The sequence below is a fragment of the Cordyceps militaris genome (assembly GCF_000225605.1).
Source record: "Cordyceps militaris CM01 unplaced genomic scaffold CCM_S00003, whole genome shotgun sequence".
NCBI lineage: Eukaryota > Fungi > Ascomycota > Sordariomycetes > Hypocreales > Cordycipitaceae > Cordyceps > Cordyceps militaris.
Window position 1 is genome coordinate 2272534 of NW_006271971.1, and position 15238 is coordinate 2287771.

Sequence of the window (15238 nt, forward strand, 5' to 3'; positions counted from 1 at the left end):
TCGCCCTGCCGCGTCAGGTACCTCTCCAGCGGCGCCGGATCTATAGTTTTCATCTTGCCGTTCTCATTCCCAGCCTCCTCCCCCGCGCCGTGCTGAAAGGTAACAGCGTATCTGTGGTCCGACATGTGCCCGCGCACTTTGGCGCTTGTCAGCTCGGTCAGGTGCTGGCCGATGGTCTGAAAGATGTCGTCCCAGAGCGGCTGCCCCGGCCCGGCGCCGCGCACGTGTTCCAGAGTCAGGCTCTGCAGCGTACACGCGTGCCGCCGCAGGAACGTGTCGAGGTCGCGCAGCTTGAGCGCGGCGGACACCAGCGTCAACTCCTGCAGGTGCGGTATCGTTGTCCTGGGGAGGAAGTCGACGACGCGGCGCAGCTCGGCGGGCCCGCCGCCGTCGTCGTCGAGATCGAGGCGCAGCGTTTGCAACACCCACGCGGCGGCGAGCAGGTCCTCGAGCTTGCTCAGCACGGCCGGGTCGGTGCGCTGCGCGCGCGCCGACAGCTGCAGGTCCAGCCGCACCAGCGAGTTGAACAGGTTCGCGATGAGCGGCAGGTAGCGGGCCTGGTCCATGGCCTCGAGCGCCAGCGGGGCCATTCTCAGCGCGCGCAGCGGCGGCAGGTCCGCCGCGAGGTCCACGAGCATCTCGACCTGCCACGCGCCCGTCGTGTACTGGAGCTGCCGCGCCACATCGGGGTCCGCGTTGGCGAGGTGGTCGTCGTCGTCGCGGACGCCCGTCTCCTGGCGCGACTTGAATGGCCGCCGCTCCCACGTGAGCGACAGCTCCTCGAGCCGCGGCAGACGGCAGAGCGCCTCGGCGAGGAGGTCGGCGCGCAGCGGCGCCAGGCGGTGCGCCGCGGGGTTCGCCGCGGCCGCCCGCGACTCCCCCCACACGGGCGGCTCCGGATCCGCGCAGTCCTCGTCCCACGCCATCTGCTCCTCGTCCTCGTACACGGCGCGCGACTGGATGCGCACCCGCCGGATCTGCTGCGCGCACTCGGGCCACCCCGCGAGCGCATCCAGCCGCGCCGCATTGTCCCGCCACGGCTCCCCCACAAAGTCCGCCCCGGCCAGCAGCACCCGCAGCATGCTCGAGATGTGCTGGCTGGCCAGCCGCAGTGCGCAAAAGTCGGCCAGGGCGAGCTGCCGTGCCACGAGGAGCAGCAGCTCGTGTGGCAGCCGGCTCAGAGGGCTCAGCTGCGGCACGTCTGCGGCGCACAAGTCATCGTCCATTGCATAGTCTGCTGTCGGAAAATGAGAATGGTGAGCAGAAAGAAAGACAGAGTAACCGCTGGCCAGATCACACGACCCTTGGACGGGAGCAGGGTGAGGCGGCAGTTGAGGGTGATACTTTGGTAGGCGGATTCGACAAACTTCGTAGTTTCAAAAAAGATGTAATCTCCGCAGTCTCGCTAGTCCCAGAATTCCAAAGTCTATCGGCAAAACTTGGCCAGAATCGCAGACTAAGCGAGCGTTTCGTGCGCGTCTGGGAATAGCTGCCGCGGTACCGGACTAGCCCGTTGTTTCGAAGAACTTCGCAAGTTTCTCGGCAAGAGACACCAACAGTATTCGCCGCGTATAGATGTGAATATATCAGCAACGTCTGATAAAGGTGGCGGTTAATGTGGTGTAGCGACGGCGGCAAGAGTTTCTTGTCGCCAACCGAAGCGTCGGGAGCGCGGGGAAGCGGTGGAGCAAACCCTGGCCGCAGGGTGAGCGTGAGGCGCACTAGCAGACTGTGCATAGTTGGCCAGTGAGCAAGTGTTAGCGTAGACTCGGCGGTACGCGCCTAGACGGGGCCGCCCCTCAAAATTTCGAACCAGCCGCGAGCGAAGGGGGCTCGTGGCGACGACGCCAGGGCCGCTCCTCAGCCCCCCCTTCAACCTCCACCCGTTGCGATCCGAAGAGCATCAGTCGCACGAGAACGCGTCAGACCCGTTCCGTAGCTTGTGATCCAAACAGTGCGAGGGCGCCCTCAGAGCGAGCAACACCCGCGTGGCCGGTTGAGAGAGCCACGTGTGCTCTCCCTCATTCGCCATGTTCAAGTACGTTAAACACTTGGTGAACCTTGACTCCGATCCGAAAATCAAACCGACTTCATCTTTTCTGCCGGCGCTGACTTGCCCCCCCTCCAGGGCGTACAAGAACCTCTCACCCAACGCCAAGCTCGGCGTCGGCGTGGCCATCCTCGCCTGGGGCACGGCCGGCCTCTACCTCTCGGACCGCGCCGAGGAAAAGTTTGGCTTCAAGCCGACGGAAAAGGACAAGGAGGAACTGCAACAGATGACGCCGCACATTGTCGTCGTGGACAGGGAGGACAAGTGACGACAATCCACACCTCGCAAGCGCCAAGGTCTGTACCACCACCGCATCATGAACCACTCCACCAGGTCACGCATGTAGTACTATAACCCTCAGTCTATACAATACAGTCAATTGCGGGCGGGTTATTTCTTTGTTTACTCGTGTGTATTGAATCAATGATGATAAACTAGCATTCATACCACTCAGAATCAATGCTTTTGTGCAAAAACAGCCAAGTACTTGAACAAATGTTTCCCTTTTGCACCAACTTTCTCTCCTTTCCCTCGCAAGTTTTTTTTTTTTTTCGTTCACATAATACCACAGCCCAAGGTCCTCGAACAACGAAAAGCCATAAGTGAACAGAGGTAATAACAAACAGCAAAGTATCAATGAGCCGCCCAAGTCACGACAGTCGCGACAGATTACCGGGTACCTTTTGCGGTCACATGAACCCTTTTCCCCCGTCTCTATCGTGATCAAAGAGGAAAAAAAAAGTCTAATAAAAATTGTCAACTCCCACCCCGTCTATCCGTAGAGAAATGCATTGTAGAACCAAAACATCCACATGGGCAGCCTCGGCAGAGGCATGAGGAAGCAGAGGTGTCATGCGTGGCACGCAAGTTTGCAGCATGCCCCCTTGTCCAGTAGACGTGAAAAAGAAAGCCCAACCGTGAATCTCGAAAGACTAGAAAACAGTAGCGTAGCACGTAAAAACCAGGAATCAGAAAAGCAGTTCGCAACGCCCCCAAATGCATCTACCTCCACGGAGCCTTGTTCGATAGCATAATGTTCCCAAGCCACGTATTTGCATAGCGCAAGGTTGGTTTTCATGTTTTTTTTTTGTTTGCTCGGTTCGTTCGTTTGCTCGTGGTTTTGCTTTGTTGCATCGCGATTGCGCCGAGTCGTATGGTTGGACAACGAGCCGCAACAGCAGCAGTCGTTCCACCGAAAGACTATGCGCCGTCCAAGCCCGCGGCTAGAGCTTAATAGAGCTGAAGCCTAGAGGCATGTCGCAGCAAGCCGAAACATCGGTCGCAAACGCTTAGGGGCGGTTTTGGCCACCAGCACCAGGAGGGAACATTTGAGCCCAGTCAAGGCTGGACTGGGGAGCGTTGTTGGATTGGCCGTACATGGGCATACCGTTCTGGCCGGGAGGGACATTGTAGCCGTGCATGCTCTGACCATTCATAGGGTTGACATCGCCTCCATAAGGCTGAGAGCCACCCATGACAGGAGGAGCCATGCCACGGCGATCGCCGTTAGCGGGGTTGTCCATACGTCCCATGCTAGAGGAGCGGGAGAGCTGGTGCTGGTGCTGGTCGCCAGGCATGCCATTCATGCCATCCTGAACAGGAACCATGCCGAAGGGGTGAACCATGCCGTCGCCGGGCATGCCGTTCATCTGGTTCATGTCGCCGTCGGGCATACCGGCAGCCTTTTGAGCCTGAGCGTTCTTCTTGACGTGCGCTTGGGGGTGGGAAAGGTGCGAGGCCCCGGTGGGGTTACCGCGGCGGATGGAGCACTTTTGGAAGTGGCGCTTGAGGATATCACTGCGAGAAAAGGTGTCGCGGCAGAGAACGCACATGTATGGGCGGTCACCGGTGTCTGCACAATTTGGTTAGCATGATAGCACGTTCAGTGCCACAATGGCATTGGCCGGGAAATACTCACGTCGCAGGAGATGGCGCTTCAGGTGCTTGGCGTGCAAGTAGGTCTTGGTGCAGTGAGGGCATGGGAACTTGCCGTCCGCATCCTTGACCGGAATGACGGTGTTCTTCGCGGCCGAGGTACCAGCGGCGGGAGCAGCAGGGCGACCCGGCGCGCTAGGAAGTATACCTCTGCGACCCTGAGAGCCAACAACGTGGGTAGGTTGCTCGTTGTCGCCCATGACGCCGTTTTGGGCCATGAGAGGGCCCGGGCCGTATGGCGAGGGGACACCGTTCGGGCCCATGAGGCCACCAGGAGGCATAGGACGCAGGACAGGCGGGCCGCGGCCACCAATAGGCGCGGGGGCAATGGGCTGCGGGTGAGAGGCAGCAGTGGTGGCGCCGGGCATCATGGGCTGAGAAGTACCGTAGCCGGCGTGCGGCGGGTAGGGATTCTGACCCATCGAGTACATGCCGCCTCTGGCACCAGCCTGGGTGCTCTGAGGGTAGCTAGGAGGCAGGTTATGCGCAGAGTTTGGCGTGTTAGGCGTTCCGGTGCGCGGGGTGTGCGGGTTGCTACCGTAGAGAGGCTGCATGGTGGTGGTGGAAGGCTGCAGAGGCGGCAGCGTCTGAGGCAGAGGGGAACCTGGCTGACCGTGATGAGGCGAGAAGGACGCTGGCGACGGGTAGCTGTGAGGGTTCGAGGTTCCGTTTATACCATTGGTGGGATAGGGAGAGTTATCCATGCTCTTGCGCGCAAAAGACGCGTCGTGGAAGACGGTACAGGTGGTTATTTTAGGGGCAGGACGGTAGTCGAAATCGGGAGCAAGCAGAGCGCGACGGACGAAGCGGGCGGACGTCGAACACGCAAGCAGTGAAAGAAAAACGGCGACTGCGTTTGTCGTTTGCGGGCGCGAAAGGCAGCGATCGGGTGAGCTGGCGAGGCGAGGCTCAGAATCGACGGATGATGGCAAGAAAAGCCTTGGAAGAAGAGGATCTTGAGGTTGGCTGATGTGAGTATCCACGCGGTGATGGTAGAGAAAAAAAAAGCGGCGGCGTTCCAGAAGAAGTGGATGAGGCTCGTTGGAGGCACCTACGAGGTTGTGTTTTTGGAGGGTTCAGAGTGGAGAAAATGGGCCCCTTCGGTTTATGTACTCTGGGTTTTTTGCTGCCTGGACTTGGGGGGGGGCGAGGCGGCTACTGTGTGCCTGGGCAGAGAGCGACGAGTAGCCGGCAACGAGAGGTAGCTAGAAAAAAATGATTAAGAAAAAAACTGAGAAGAGGGTGAAGGAGGGAAGGGGGGAGGGGTGGGAGAAGAAAGGGCGTGGCATTTAGGAGTGGCCGGGTGCAAATGCAAAGGTAGGGTTAGAAGCTGTGCTGTGGTGATTGTGGTGCAAGATAGCGCGTTGATGTGGTGCGAATTTGAATTTTCCATAAGCGGCTTAGTGGTCAAGTGAGCCATGTTGGTACTCCAAGATGCCGCCTATTGCACTCTCTTTGCCTTCTGTCTCGTACCAAGAACAGTGCTTTGCTGTCTCTAGTAACACGCTGTAAAAGCCTGTCACCTGTCGCCTGTCGCCTGTCGCCTGTCTAGCGACCGCTGGAACCGTTGGTCCTGGAGCTGTTTGCCACACAAGGCCGTGGCTTGAAAACAGCACACTTTTTCAGCGCCGCCTTCTTTTCTGACTTTCTTATTACCTGAGTAGTGGCGATTGATGGGCCCACACCCGACACCTAGGTAAGATTTTTTTTTCCTTTTTAACTACCCAGTATTAACTAGTGACCGCAAGCAAAATAGGGTTATGGTGATGCCGAGAGCGACGACCGGCGACCACCACCGCCTCGGCCTAGCTCTCTTGGGGCAGACTTTTGCATGCTCTGCCTTGAACTAGACTAGAAAGATAGTATGATAAAACGATTGAATAATGAGGGAGGCAAGGGAAGGGAAAAGGCACGCACACATGCAACGCACGCACACACACGCACCCAACCACCGCCAACATGGCCATTCGCCGGCCGCACCACGGTTTTTCTGGGTCCCTCGCACGCCAACGAGTCGCGCGGCTGGGCTGGCACGCTACCTGGCGTGATTGGAACCACGAAGAACGAACTACCAACCAACCAGCCTGTCAGCTAGGGAAACTGAGTTTTGGCCGTGGCGAGGGAATGCAGACAAGATTGAGAACTGTCATGTTGAGTAATTCCATTACGACACGCACTTGAGGGGCTTGGCAAAAACACCGGCCACTGCGACAAGAGGCAACATCGCTGCAAAATCAATATTAATACATGACAATATTGTTGCAATATCAGGCCGGCAAGATTGGCCGAAGAATGAAATAAAAATACAAATAACAATAAAAAGTCGCGCCTGATTTGCGAGGCAAGGCAACTCTGCCTGTGATGGACATGGGCAGCATGCATGTCCCAAAGACCGAGTGACATGTCGCCCGCCAGCGACCCTGGCATTGATTGGCATGGCAATACAGATTATTACAGGCCGCCTGGTACAAAGTACAGTGCTCCCTCCCACTCACCGGCTGCACGCCCAGCGCACACCGACGTCTGTTTATTACCAGCACCAAGTTACTCCGTATCACCCGTGGTACTCAGTATTACCTCGTATAGACTGGTTGGAAGTCTCGTCAAGTCGTCAATGCTCTTCATGTTCCGGATTCCGAAACGGAATCAAGTAATTGACTATTGGGGTGGTAATTTTACATTGTGTCTCAGTCTGCAAGTTTGGTCACGAGAACATCGCTTTGTCGGCATTGACTGCGTCTCTGCCTCATTTGCAGTAATTTAGCGGCGTGCCTCGTGTTCAACTGAGTTTCGTCCCTCTATTGGCACGACGGTTGGTTGCTGACCAAGCTATTTGTGACGATGACATGTACAGGTATATTTTGCGTTTCGATTTGAGTGATTTCATGATTCAATTCAACTCGACTCAAGAGTCAACTCGACCACTAGTTATAACTAGCAGAACTAATTTGTATCGAACATGAACAAACGAAAATTCTTTCCATTGCCTGCCCGTCGCAAAAATGCAACAAGATAGGCGCGGTCTGAGTAGTTACGGAAACTCATCCACCTGCCAGATCAAGAAGCCCCGCGGAACAGGCCTTTCGGGGGTGTGTGGACACACAGAGCAACCAACCAACTTACTCGCGTCGCCTCATCGTGCGTCGGTGCCTGTCTCCCGCTGGAGCGCGCGCACCCCGAAGAATCGAGGAAATGACTTGATTGGCCAAAACGATAACGCACTTTGATGCGGTATAAACTTACTCGCAGAAGTACGGTGTGCACTGGTGAGGAACCCGGTAGCCGTATATTTCGGCTCAACCGGCCTCTCAGCACAGATGAGGGAGCAAACAAAAAGAGGCCAACTATCAAGCGGGTAATTCAAACTGTCCCTGCAACAAAGAAGAAGCAAAAAGAAGAAAACAAAAGGTTAAAAAACAAAGGTTATTATTATCCTGTTTCCTGCAAAACAAGTCTGTACGTCTGTTCTGTCACGTCACGCAGAGAGGGACTGCCACACACGCATCTGGATCCCGACGAGGCTCCAAGGGGGGGCTTTGTCTTTGTCCAACAGCAACATGGACAACTCTTTTCTTCTGCAGCGTCTCGCATCGCAAGTTGGCATCGCAAGTAGGCGGAGCCCGTCCAACGCTTGGGGGGGCAGGCAGTTCCGGGTGGTCGGAGTAGTGGGCTCGCACGCCATTTGTCCGGCTGACGGCAACGAGACTGAATAACGGTCCCCTCCCCAGGAAGGAAACCCGAGAAACAAGGGCGTTGGGAAGTGGGACAAGCCACAGGTTGTTTTATATTATTTTGGTTTTTTTTTTTTTTTTTTTTACACACGTTTTCATGGGGAGAATGTCAACGTCAAACGTTTGTCCTCCCACTTCCCAGCCAGGAGGGAGCCGGAATAGTGTGGTGGGGAGAGGGAGAGGGGGGGCGCCGGCAGGTACGCTACACGCTGCCAGTTTCTCCGTCGGGCTAGCCAGCACAATGTTCCGCATAGTTGGCTTGGTGGGTGACTGCGACTCCAGTGTATCCCGGCGCGCCAGCTCCATGACCTCTAACAGATGTGCTTGAGCTCTGCCTGGTGGTGGCCGAAATCTTTATTCTCGCCTGGCCTCGCCCGGAAAGACGGCTTCTAGTCCCAGCCTTCGTTGGCGGCTCCTCTTCTCCTCCCCCCCCCCTTTCTCCCCCCATCCGCCCATCTCAGCTTTTCGCTGATGAGGCGAAAGAGTAGACTTGGCAGAAAGACATAGGCACATAACTGACTATAATAAAAGCCCCCCCTCGTCCTATGTTAGACAAGAAGCTGACCAACTGTTGATGTAGAAAACGCAACTGTCCATGGTCAAATCACCGGCAGAGACTTGACCAAGCCAAGGGCCGGAATACGAAATCACGAGCAGCTAAGAAACACCCGGCAAAGTGGCGGCAAGGAAGTCCATTACCTCATCGACGGCCAACTCAATGTAACTACATACGGATACGGATGCTGCCAGTCAAATCAGCGTCGCCGAGAGCCCGACACCGCTACCAACGTCCTGGCCCTAATAAAACTGTGCAGTACCTACCCTCATTTCTTCCTCCGAGTCCGCGCTAGTGGGATGATGTGCTTTGCTAGCCAAAAGAGCTGGAACATTGGCACCGGGCAGCGGTCGGTGCAGCCCGGTTGTGATAGATCGCTTATTGCCAGCCCAGCCCAGACCAGGGTGCTCGTGGCTGGCAGCTTTCTTAGGTACCCTTGCCCGGCAGACAGAGAGGCGCCCGCGCGCTGACCTCGGCCAGCTTCTTGTCTAGGACACTGTTCACACAATTGACGGGCACCATCTCACCCTGATTGTACTGCATCCAGCAACGATGCGTTTTTCGTTAGCATAACCGCGCTATTGACCCACCAGTGGCACGTTGTGAATGCAGCGGAGCAAGACAGCAAGCATGAACCTGGCAGAACCGACTTGCACACAGAAGCCACGATGTTTGAATTCAATTGCCTCGGTTTTTGTCCAATACTGTGAAATGCCCCTTCTTGCTCCGGCATACATCGTCGAGTATGACCTTGATGTGTCTGTCTGCAGGTCGTCTTACTCGTGGCCGATGCCAGAGGTCACACCCCTTTGTAACAAAAGGAAAAAGTGACAGCTTACATCGTCGAGTGCGGATGGAATGGATTATGCTGCAGAGGCCGGAGCAAAAGCCGCCGTCTGTTGATTGAACCGCGTCGTTATTATCGATGCCATGCCGCCAACCCTTGCAATCCTCGTCCTAGGAATGCACTGCTCAACTGGAATAACGGTCACTGAATTACTCGGTAAAGAAAACGGAATTCAAGATAGTCAGTCACTGGTTGCGCTACGTCACTCTGGATAACATCCGCCGCCGCAATCTTATAGTCAAGTCCTTCTCCCATGTCTGCAAACGATGTCATCTCGACGGATGGATACAAGGACTATTCACAAGTGGCGCCGACTCCTCTGCATCCCTGTCCGCCAAACTTGCAGGGGGGGGCAAAAAATTCAAACATCACCTGAGCAGCGGCAGTGGTAATAGCTGAGCGGGCATATTGCTCAAAGTATCAGGTTTCGGAGCTTGTTCCCAAACAGTCGTGAGCGACAAAATAGCCACATCGTAGGGCAATGTCAGCCTGTCAGGGTGGTTTTGTCCTTTCCTACAGATTTCAGAACCGGGATGCCAGGTACAGACAGCCAGACCTCGAAATATCCACCATGGTCACATTTCGAGGCCCATTTGCCGGCAACTATGCCGGGGGTAAGGGAGTGAGTGAGTGTGTGTGGGCAGACTTGACCAGGAGAGGTCCCCGGAGCCAGCCTGGGGGCACAACGCGGTCCCAGGGCAGCGCGACCAGCACCGTTGGGCTTGCGAGGGGCGGCACATCGCAATCATAAACCGAATGACCGAAGAAAAGGCCGCGTCTCGCGGACGCAGTTGAAACTCAGCCGTGGCTGTAGTTAGCGTCGAGGCTGGTAATGAAATGGCCCAATGTTGTTTCAAGGATGAGCCGGCGTATTTCAGACCAAGCTGCAATTTTGGCAAAATACGAATTGCAGGCTGGCAGACGAGAGCAGCACAATGAGTTTCGTCTCACGCCTCAATCTCAATCTCACGATATTAACTTTTCTTCTCAGGCCCGTCCATCTGAGTTGAGTGAGTGGTTCGGCAGTGGGGAGAGGGGCCGCCGCTGAAGAAAAATCCGTGAGCGACGATGAGTGGTGAGTGGGCTGACGACACCCACTTCCCGCCACCAACCACCAACCTGGTAACTACCAAGGTACCAACCAGCCATCTCGCCCTCCCCCTCTAGTTACGGAGCACCATCTCTGCCATCCGTTGTGCTAGCGAGCTGGATAGGCTGGCACAGGCGATCCAGAGGCTTTGGAGCCCCCAAAAACCACCCATCCATCCAGGCAGTGGGACCCCAGTCCCGCGCGCACGCACAAGACAACCAGATTCCTGGCCCTCTATCCACTCAACCGATGCGCTGAGGTCTGGGTCCATTTTGCGCCTCGCCAGCATTAATGCTGTGCGGCTCTGCTGGACGAGGGAATCCACAGTCAACATCAGGTCGTTGGAGGGGGGCCATTTTTGCTGCCAGATGGGTGTGGTCCGTTGAAGGACGACGTGAATGGCATCAAAACGAGCCTGGCAGAGCGATTGGGCCGGTCGCGCCAGGACTTTGGCGTCTTGGTTCCGGAATCGGCATTTTCGATCCGGCAATGGCCGAGAGAGCGCGAGAATGAGCGAGAAAAGGAGACAAGGAGGCCGCCAGAGCTGAAAAGAGCATTTAGCCGGCGGGAGAAAGCGCGCGCGCGCACACACACACACCACAGACACACACATACGCAATTCAAGGTTGGCAATTCGGAATATGCCCATGTTCTTCACATATTGCTAGCCCCCTTCTCTACTTCTATATTGAGGCAAGCTCGTTTGCCGTATGATTGCTCATAGCCCAAAATTGACCCGGTATATGTAGGGTTGAAGAGGCTCGGCCAGACTGTCGTAAGAATAAGAAGGTAGCAGTGTGGCAGCCAGCGGAAATTCGCGGGCAAATTACCAGAAAGAAAGAAACAGCCGGCGACGACGATGCCTCAGCTCCGGTAGTTACAAATTACTCTGCGGTCAATCGATCCAGCCAGCTCTGGCAGCGGGCGCAACAACAAAGACTGCTGCCCGTCGTTTGCTGTACTCGACATGTGCAACAATGAAAAGCATGAGAAAGGAATGGATCATGATTACAACGAAATAATAAAGCACATGGCACACACGAATACGCACACACACTCAAGAGATGGGTGGTGTGAAGCCTGCCGCCAGGAGAGGTGCATCATATGACGATTGGTACATTGGTCAGCGTCAGCAGCTTGTACCTCTGACTTTTGACCTTTTCCCTGTCCGCGTCACAATCGACGAGTGGTGCGTTCAGCACCGAGTTTTCCCCGAGAGCTAGCATGACTGGCGCCAATCACAGGCCTGACTCTTCTATCGCGAAACTCACCGCCAGACTCGGTCTTTCTCTTCTCACACTTGATATTTGCGGCAGGGTGGTCATATTCTATTGAGACTGGGGCGTGCGTCTCCCAGTGCGGAATCAAAAGCACAGGTTCCCAGGAATTTGGAAAAGCAGCAAGCGAAGCGAAGCGCCTCCCCCCGCCTCCCTTGTCCCAAGGGGGTAGCAAGACAATAGCTAGCAAAGTACAGTGACCAATGCTGTCGCAAACATACAGGTACCACGCTCATGCGCAGGTGCGCCACCGAGGTGTGACGCCGCCCGCAGCGCGAGTCAACATCGCCGACGAAAACCATTCGAGACTGGACAATTGTACAGCGCGCGTTATTCCACGGTGGTCAGCTTGGGTGCCTCCCAATAACAAGTCGGGCAAGCTTGGCCTCGTACTCGCACGGTGGTTTAAAAAAAGCATGAAACGCTGTCCAGCTATTCAAGATGCTCACAACCACAACACTGCCACGATAGGTTTATTCCTGACTAATGACATGAAAGCAAAAAAGGTGTGCCGTCGAAACTCGCACCAGCCGCTAGGACGCAACAGGCAACTCATGTCCGCTTGGAGCAAAAGACAAAAGGACCAGACCAAGCCCATGGCCGCTACGGCGAGTCGAGTTGGCTCTGACAGAAGTTTGTAAAGGAGGGGGCTGCTACGGCTACGAAAACAACAGCCTCTTGATCCCTTGGCCTTTTTTCACGACAGCTTTTGCTTCATCGCACTGTTACATACGTGCCGGGACATGGCACACCTTTTTCAAGTAGTTATTACTTGGTTGGTGTTGCTGTGTGGCGTGGCTACTGCGTGCGTCCTCGACACGACTTGACCCAACCACAAACACGCACACCCCCCTGCACCTTGCCGACCACACCATCAGAAGAAAAAAAGTTGGCCGAGCCAGCCAGCGCGCAACAGCGACATGCCGGGCCGGCCATCGGAGAGGAGCGCTGTGGTTTCCAGCAGAGAAGAGGCCGGGTATGAAGTGCGCCTTGCAGCGACGGTGGCGGCGGTGATGGTGGTAATAGTGGTGGTGTCCTCGTAGCGGCTGAGTATGCCAGTATGCGCGTTTCCTCTGGCCTGGCCTCGCTTTTGGCCAATCATCCATCATGTGCGCGTCGCAAACGGTTACCACGTACGGGCCTGCTCTGGCTCTTTTGTTGTTGGCGGTGGTTGTGAAGGGGGTGTTTGGGGTTGCAACTCTCGCATCCCTTTTGCATTTGCCGCGTGACGTTATCCTCCCTCGCTTCTCTCCTCCCAAACTGTCTCTCTTGCCCATCCGGGGCGCCTGCAATATCGGTGGTTGCCACGTCTTCTGTGACACCAGCAGAGGTCGGCCAACATGCCTTGGTTTCGAAACAACTAGTGTCACGATCGGCTGCCCAAAGCGGAATACCGAGTTCGTCGTGGCAGTCGCGACGCCAAAAGCATACGTCACATTGCTAACTCGCCCTTGGCCCTTGGCTCGTATCAAAATGGTATCAATGTCGGTCGAACTCTCACAAACCATCAATGCCTGCTTCCCACATGGACTGGCGCGCCGTGCGTGGACTAACTAGCTCGGACCGTGCCAAACTCACTCGTACCAGGGCCAGGTTTATTTACTCCGCTGCAGTGCATAATCGGAATTATTAGGAAGATCAGGCTCTCAACAACTGGTGACTAGTTAACGAACTAGTTATGAGTCCTGATGATTATTGTGCCTCGAGTCGAAAAGGACTTTGCGCCTTCTCGCTTCCCCCCAAAGACAGCCTGTCTTGTACAGGTGGCTTGCGTCATTCTTTTTGTCCTGCCGGATGACAGCAGTCAACTTGTCAACTTGTCCACCCCCGTCCCCGTCCCCCCGTCATACCGAGTACAGACAGAGATCGGCTGCACTGGACGCTCGGCAGTTGGTACCCCAGTTCATGTCCATTCCTGCCCGGCATCTGATAGTGGCAGGCTCGATATACATATCAATGACTGGCCCTGACCACGAGTTGAAGTGTAGTGTGGTTCCTGACAGCATGCGGGCCACCCGGAAGAGGAGCCCCCTCGAGTGGAAGTGGGGGAGTGTTTGCAAAGAGACCGCCGCTGAGAGCCGACCGGTCCATCTGCCCCGTTGCACCAGATCTCGCCGTTGCAGTATTTTCTTGTGGACGCGTTGGTGTGTCCTGACTCTTGTGTCGATTCTCTCATGTTCACTGTGGATATGTGCGCGTGTGCGTGCCTGGGACAAAGGAAAACATCTACAAATTACCAGTAGTTTAGTGAGCATCGGCCGATTGGTAACAACCGTACGTTTGAAGATTCGAAAGAAGGATGTTACGGGCAGCATTGCGCACCGTCAATCGGTTGCATACTTGCACTGCCCCAGCATGTAGCATCACATTGCAGATTGCTCCTGCTTTTCCGACGGAACACACGCCCAGCTCAACACGAACACATGATAGTGATCAGTAACTTGACGAACTACAGGGTACAGATTACAGCTGGATATTTACTAACTCATTAGTTAGGGCACGAGTCATATTCGGACGCGCAACGAAATGCACCTCGGCGTTTACTGGTGAGATCGGTCTTGTCTTCGGTCGAGATCCGAGTCTTTTTTTCTTCTCTTGCCTAGAGACACACCCCGGGAACAGCTGACCGAACCTTTTTTTCTTCCTCAAGCAATGCAAGGTATTGCTTGACAAAGAATATTCGGCCAATAACTAAAGCAAAATCACCAGTTTGGAAATGGCCTGTCCTACATCGCCATAGTCAAGCGCCGTTGGTCCTCTGTTTCGAGGTTTGAGGGTTGCCGCGCCCCCTCCCCCCCCTCCCCGCCAGTTCGCTCCTCCATTCTCCCCTTTGGCAGCCCATCTGTTATTAATAACGAGATCGAGGGTAGGAACACATAAGAAAAACAGGACGAGGCTTGCGAGCTGGCTGCGGCCACGGCCCCCCGGAACTCGTTGGGTGAACCCACTGTTCGCTCGCGCGCTATGGCGCATTTCTGTTCATGCTGCCGGTGCTACGTAGGGCCATAGTTTAAAAAAGAAAAAAAAATTAAAAAAAAATTCAAGCTTCAAACTGCTGCCTAGTCTTCGTACATCTCGAGACGGGACCCCTCGCCTGGAGCGGGCAGAACCGACTCAAACTGGGCATCTGTTTGCTCATCGTTCGGAGAGCACGCAAATAATCCAGCGTAATTTCCACCAACGCTCGTATAACTCGAGAGAGTGAAAAAAAGAAAAATAGCAAAAGAGGGGTTCGACGTCTGCACATGGCTGAGCCAATGTGGAAAGTTCCGTTGGCTGGAATAAATTATAAATTGCACCATCTACGCGTATTACTTTGTAATCAATTCTTGCCCCCTATGCTAGCGTATGGGAGGGGTGTAACATTACGAACGAATAGATTTATCATTTTCTGACCATAGTTTGCTAATAGAAAGTGTCTTGTCCGCGGAGTTCGCTCCGCCATTCGGTGCCATTTGGTGCCATTCGGTGCCATTCTGCCACTGGTACGAATTACTTATTCCTGGTGTCCACCTGGCGCGTAATTTGGACCTGGAAAGTGTCCAAATCTCGGTTCCATCACCTCGCTAGCCTCAGTTGTTGCATGTCTTGGCCAACTTTGTCGTCGAGTGATACAATGAGACAAGCAAGGCGCTGAAACGTAAGCTGCCAATACCAATACAGTAATACTATCCAGTCAATATCAGTCAGTGCTCGCCAACCCTTTGTGCATACCGCAGAACAGACAAAAGACTCGCCACCAAAAGGTCTGC

At 55.0% G+C, this 15238-nt stretch overlaps 5 protein-coding genes across 5 annotated transcripts; 1 reads left to right on the forward strand and 4 right to left on the reverse strand.

Annotated features, from left to right (window-relative positions):
• Positions 1-2030: 2030 nt before the first annotated feature.
• On the forward strand, positions 2031-2318 carry CCM_04328 (uncharacterized protein; the record flags this gene model as incomplete). Its single annotated transcript, XM_006669476.1, has 1 exon — positions 2031-2318. One exon carries the CDS (start codon positions 2031-2033, stop codon positions 2316-2318), a length of 288 nt encoding a protein of 95 aa, XP_006669539.1.
• Positions 2319-3339: 1021 nt separating this feature from the next.
• Positions 3340-4689, reverse strand: CCM_04329 (C2H2 transcription factor RfeC; the record flags this gene model as incomplete). The annotated part of the gene is made up of 2 exons (XM_006669477.1): positions 3340-3902; positions 3969-4689. 2 exons carry the CDS (start codon positions 4687-4689, stop codon positions 3340-3342), a joined length of 1284 nt encoding a protein of 427 aa, XP_006669540.1.
• A 2327-nt stretch (positions 4690-7016) lies between these two features.
• CCM_04330 (uncharacterized protein) lies at positions 7017-8022 on the reverse strand (the record flags this gene model as incomplete). The annotated part of the gene is made up of 5 exons (XM_006669478.1): positions 7017-7034; positions 7109-7135; positions 7229-7248; positions 7485-7690; positions 7808-8022. 5 exons carry the CDS (start codon positions 8020-8022, stop codon positions 7017-7019), a joined length of 486 nt encoding a protein of 161 aa, XP_006669541.1.
• Positions 8023-11309: 3287 nt separating this feature from the next.
• On the reverse strand, positions 11310-11788 carry CCM_04331 (uncharacterized protein; the record flags this gene model as incomplete). The annotated part of the gene is made up of 3 exons (XM_006669479.1): positions 11310-11437; positions 11481-11640; positions 11708-11788. The coding sequence occupies 3 exons, from the start codon at positions 11786-11788 to the stop codon at positions 11310-11312; spliced, it is 369 nt and encodes a 122-aa protein (XP_006669542.1).
• Positions 11789-12360: 572 nt separating this feature from the next.
• On the reverse strand, positions 12361-13801 carry CCM_04332 (uncharacterized protein; the record flags this gene model as incomplete). Its single annotated transcript, XM_006669480.1, has 6 exons — positions 12361-12573; positions 12624-12830; positions 12881-13039; positions 13337-13446; positions 13502-13655; positions 13724-13801. The coding sequence occupies 6 exons, from the start codon at positions 13799-13801 to the stop codon at positions 12361-12363; spliced, it is 921 nt and encodes a 306-aa protein (XP_006669543.1).
• Between the last annotated feature and the right edge of the window lie 1437 nt (positions 13802-15238).